Below are 5,541 nucleotides of genomic sequence, written 5' to 3'. Positions count from 1 at the left end.
CCTCCAGACAACGGGATGAACAAAATGGCCACAGCTGCCGGGCAAGAAACGGAAAAACTGCGACGTCAAAATCAGAAAACAACCAATGAGAATTGAGGTCAAAGATTATAAATTAGATGAAGTTACACTCCGACTTCTCTATGTACTAGTTTACTTCGTAAAATCGTGTCTTTAGCGATCCCTAATGACGGTCTTCTTCATTTTACAACGGTTGGTTACAGTTTTGTGGTAGTCCTCCTCTTTGGAAGAAACTTTCAGAATGTTTTTTGTGGGTTGATGATAGCTGGATAATGTATCTTAATCTTACCCATATCGGCTAGTTCTACTGTCGTCGACAATTTTACCCTATATACCGTGAACGAGTCCGTGCTAAAAGAACAACAATGAGTTTAAAACAATACAGCACCAATGTGACAAGTTGCGTCACTTCTAATTAAAAAAAAAAAAAAAAAAAAGACTATATATGTATTTCTGTTATGAAATCTCAGTGTATAGTTTATATATTTGTACAACCAACAGTGTTTATTTGGGTACACTACAAATATTAATCTCAGACTTCACACTTGGTTTTGAATATATCTGGAGAATCACTAATCAGACTGTGATTAAACATTTCATTGCGAATTATTATTCTATATTCTGTACACACAGTTTATGTTTATATATATATATATATATAATATATATATATTATATATATATATATATATATATATAAAATCTCCATTTTTTTTTTCGTCGAGAGAGCTACAATTGTTCAGTTTCCCTGGCGGGGATGGATGCACTGACATGCTTGTTTAATTCGTGTTACGTTGCTCCCCGGTTTTTACGCCAATTTATTTGTTCATATTGGTTTTAGTGCAATCAAGAAGTTAAACATTATTGTTCTGTGTGCAACTTTTATTTGTAAAATCCATTTATAAAAAGTGACATCGATCCTCATCATGGAGCCAGTGACGTTTTCTCCTCCGCTTTACAAACAGAGGTACCAGTTTGTAATCGACCTTGTTAAAAAGTACAAGCCAAAAAAGGTAATTCACACCTTTTTTTTATTCATTTAAAATTCTTGATATTTGAAACTGCAGTCTCTCTTTTTTTATATATATAGTATATTCAGTAGCATGTCCAGGTGTTTACTTTTATTTTTATAAATAATTTTTAAATTTTTACTATAATATATTTATATATTATATATATATATATATATATATATATATATATATATATATATATATATATATATATATTATATATATATATAAATTAATTTACTGGATTGTCAGTAGAGGATTACAAAGGATGCACTGTCCCCATGTACTATGTTTTAGCTTATCAGAAAGTAAGACTAGCTAACCAAACTATACTATACCAAACATGCTATAGAGACTTATCTGTTAAAAAACAGGAATCTGTAAGATTTAACTGATTTTTAGTAACATTCAAGGGAATGCATTACCATACAGAGCCGATCTGCCAAAGGCCTTTAAGATGTTAACTACATTTACAAACGTCTTTTATGGCTACCGTCTTTTTGTAATACACAGTTGCTACGTGGATTTATTAATGCCGTAGCATGTAACAAAATTCTGGTAACCAGAGTAGACATCTACTAGTAATTGATATGTAGATTGTGATAGTGAACTCTTTCTACCTGTTTCTTCATTTAGACTGCAATTCATGATTGCTTTTTCACTTGCAGGTGGTAGACCTGGGTTGTGCTGATTGCACCCTTTTATGGAAACTGAAATTCCAGACTTGTATTGAAGAGCTTGCTGGAGTGGATATCAATAGGGCTGTCATCACAGAGAAAATGTAAGAAGAGTAGCTTTACAGTGATGGAGAGAAGACATCCAAAACTATATTTAAGTAAAACATGAACAAATAAAAAAAAGTAATTGATACCAATACTTCGAAGAGGACAACAATATGAAATGAGACATTTTTGACACATTCAGACCAAGCAAACAAGTCCCAAGATAAATACGTCATTAGTTAATGCTAACACTTTAAAAATAAATGGCTGTAGTTCCAGTGTAATTAACACATGATTCCCTACTGATTTCAAATGAAATTCCAATTTAATTAAAAAAATCACAAGCATGAGTTCATGACATACTTTTTTTTAATAACATTTCCCTTAATACACATGAAATAATCATGAACAGACACTTAATTAACGGTAACACTTTAAATTTCACAGTACATTAGGCTCAAAAATGTGAAAGAGCTGCCAGCAGTTCTTATCTCTACCAGCAGTTATTACCACCTAATATTATTGCCTTGTGTTCAGCAAGTATATGCAAAGTTATTTCTTTGCATTATCTTCTTTTAATATTTGAATAATAATAACCATTTGTTTTGTGTAATCATACTCATGGTTGCAGCATTTAGTTGTATTTTTACAATTTTTTTTTTTTTTTTGTATCCTCATTAGGTATAGACTATCCCCCCTTCCTTGTGAGTACCTGCAACCCAGTGAACGGCCATTAACAATAAAGTTGTACCAGGGATCTGTTGCTGAAAAGGACCCTTGCACACTGGGTTTTGATTTAGCATCCTGCATTGAGCTGTAAGTGTTCTGCTACTATGCATTTTTTTATGTTATACTGTAGATTTTACTGTTGTAAAAGTTGGTAGTGGTATCTACAGTATTTTTTTCTTTAACTGTGTGTGTTTAACTACAGTGACAAATGTATTGTGTTTTGTTGGTCCCTTGATAGGATTGAGCACTTGGAGACTCCAGTGTTGGAGAAGTTTTCAGAGGTGTTGTTTGGCTACATGACCCCAGCCATAGTAATTGTAAGCACCCCCAATGCAGAATTTAACCGCTTGCTGCCAGGATTAAATGGGTTTAGACACAAGGACCATAAGTTCGAATGGACCAAGGAGGAGTTTCAGAACTGGTGAATTCAAACTTTTTTTTTTTTTTTTTTATTTAAATATATTTTGGCATGTGGTGTTTAAATATATTATGGCGAAATACAGTATTTTCATTTAGTCAGTCAGTTCTGGTAGAAAGTACAGCACTTTTTAATTCTGTAAGTATGAACTGTGTGTAAAATTAAAAGCGTTTTTTTGGTGTGTATTATTGCGATCTAGTTAAAATTAGATTCCCTGAAATAAAGGTATCATTCTGTAGGTTATTAAATGTGAGAAGCAATTTGAAGTGCTGAACTGTGCAAGGCAGATAAGCAAGGAACAGGCATCTAAAACAGGGCAGAAGCTTTCTAAATTAATTTCATTGGTGATAGACAGACATAAAATAGAACTGTGCGCCACTCACTGTTAGATGCATATTTGTTTATTTAAGATAACAATACAGCAGAGGTCCACTGAGATTGGTTTTCCAGGAATGTCCAGCCTTTATTTATAGCAGAATTTTAAACCATTTAAATTAAATACCTTACAGTAAGCTTTAAATCACCTTTTAACAGTTATTTTCCATTAAGCTCTTTATGATGTGAATTATTATCAGCGATAATTCCTCTCAATTGTAGGGCACAAGATGTTTGCAGTTCTTACAATTACACTGTGGAGTTCACAGGGGTTGGCAAAGGACCGCCTGGCACAGAGGATGTGGGGTTCTGTACCCAATGTGGAGTGTTTACCAGGAGCTACCCAAGTGAGGGTTCATTCACTGCAGATTCTTGCAGGGACACAGAACATTCTTACAAATCTGTAAGAATTTTTATTTTTTTAATTTTTTTTTTTAAGTGTAGAATTAGTTTGCCTTTTTCAGATGAGGTTGGTGTCACCAGCTAGGAGATTGTCAAAGCATGGGCAATTATGGTAACGGCATATTATAAACATGACATGGGAAACCGTCAAATTACTGTGGACATTTACAATAATAAATTTGTAGAAGGGTCATGACTTAAAAAGAGAACATTTGGAGACACTAGGAAGTGATGGGACTTGTTTATAGGATTGGGTGATCTTTCCTGTTACAGTACATGTGGCTAATTACTGTATATGGGCTGCTATGCTAAACTCTGTTGCATTTTTAACCTACACTTTCTGTTTTAGATATATAATGTGGTGTACCCCAATCTGTGTGATGGCACCATTCTTCGAAACACTGTGATCAGTGAAGTCATTTACTGGGCAGAAAGCATTAGGAAAAATATGCTGGAATACTCCCAGGAAGATGAAACAGTGGATGACAACCATTCCTACCAAGCTTCAAGCAAAAGTTTTCCATCTGTCAGCAACATTTCACAAGAGACTTGTAGTACTGAGAAACAAGCCCTGTCTGATACAAGGGGAGATAATGAAGCATATAAGGAGGAAAATACTATTTCCATTCCTTTGGCTAAACTGTTTTCTTTCTCTAGAGTGCAAAAGCTCTGTGGCTCTTTGGATCGTCTCAAAGGAATACTGTCTGAAACATCCCAAGTTGAACTCAACAGTGACTCTACAGCTATGATACTGTCTGCTGCTGAGGATATTGAGGAACAGTCTGAAGCATGCTGGGATACAAGCTGTTTGGAATTAGGGGATCCCCTTGCTGTGTGTGTGGAAGACTGGGATGAAGAGCTTTGTGACAGCTAAGGAAGTAGAGGGTGGATTCTGTTTTTCAGTTGCTGTAAAATTGTTAAATATTGTTTGTTGCTACAACAATAGTGAAACTTGCATATAACTACCACTAAGTGTTCTTTAAGTATGCAGGTATAATGTGAAATAAAGATGTACAGTTATTCATAGCTGATCACTCCAGCAAGGAATGGGAGATGAAACTGGCAAATCATTTTGGAGCAGGTCACTTTGAGAGAGACAAGCTGCACTGCAGCATAAGGTGTTATCTTGATAATACAGAGATTTAAACAGCTCTGTAACAGTTCAATGGTATTTATTTTTAAATGCATTGTTTGTTTGTTTTTTTACTTTGATATACACTAGTGTAGAAAACAAATAATTACTAACAAACCAAGCCGTTTTAGAGGTATATGTTTTTGAACCGGTAATGAGAATATTAACCCTTTAAATCCCTGCTGGTGTGAAACAAAGGATACAATACTGCCCCTGTAGCATTGTGTACAGCCTTACATACACAATACATTATAAGTCACCGATCCGATCTTTAATTTTGGGTTTGGTACAAAGAAACGTTCAGCATTATTTCCTAGAATATACATGGCTCTGATTCTTGTTATTTAACTTAAAATTAGGACCATTGTCTCTTCGTATTTTATGAACACCCTTTTGCCCCCATCTTTGCTTCTTTGGGAAATCGATTAACACTTTTTTGGGGATCATATAGAGAAACAAACACACAACAATGCAACGTAATATTTCTCTCAGACTAACATAACTCCACAGCAGTTTGACGGCTGCCGGAAGCTGACAGCTGCACAGGAAGCCTAGTTTTGGGTCTGCCGTGAATAAAGTCTATTGACTGCTTTTAAGGGTTAGTTCGATGTTTCTTTGAATCAACCTGGCTTAGTTTGACTTTGCCACAAGAATCCCGTTTTTTTTTTCTTCGGCAACCTGGCTTGCCTCTGTTCTGATTTGTATTGTCCTCCCTCAACGCAAATGTAATAA

The 5,541-nt window shown here is 34.8% G+C and overlaps 1 protein-coding gene across 1 annotated transcript; it reads left to right on the top strand.

The window, feature by feature from the left end:
- Window positions 1–720: 720 nt before the first annotated feature.
- On the top strand, window positions 721–5,514 carry henmt1 (HEN methyltransferase 1). The gene is made up of 6 exons (XM_041270601.1): window positions 721–1,031; window positions 1,700–1,812; window positions 2,435–2,569; window positions 2,721–2,903; window positions 3,498–3,678; window positions 4,027–5,514. The coding sequence occupies exons 1-6, from the start codon at window positions 945–947 to the stop codon at window positions 4,549–4,551; spliced, it is 1,224 nt and encodes a 407-aa protein (XP_041126535.1). The 5' UTR covers window positions 721–944; the 3' UTR covers window positions 4,552–5,514.
- The last annotated feature ends 27 nt before the right edge of the window (window positions 5,515–5,541 follow it).

The sequence above is a fragment of the Polyodon spathula genome, chromosome 14 (genome assembly GCF_017654505.1).
Source record: "Polyodon spathula isolate WHYD16114869_AA chromosome 14, ASM1765450v1, whole genome shotgun sequence".
NCBI classification, from domain to species: domain Eukaryota; kingdom Metazoa; phylum Chordata; class Actinopteri; order Acipenseriformes; family Polyodontidae; genus Polyodon; species Polyodon spathula.
The sequence above is the reverse complement of the archived record's forward strand: the minus strand, read 5'-3'. Positions and strand labels throughout refer to the sequence as shown.

Coding starts and splice junctions, on each gene's coding strand:
- henmt1 (XM_041270601.1), top strand. CDS start 945: ATGGAGCCAGTGACGTTTTCTCCTCCGCTTTACAAACAGAGGTACCAG. Junction 1,813..2,434: donor GCTGTCATCACAGAGAAAAT/GTAAGAAGAGTA, acceptor TATCCTCATTAG/GTATAGACTATCCCCCCTTC. Junction 2,904..3,497: donor AAGGAGGAGTTTCAGAACTG/GTGAATTCAAAC, acceptor TCTCAATTGTAG/GGCACAAGATGTTTGCAGTT.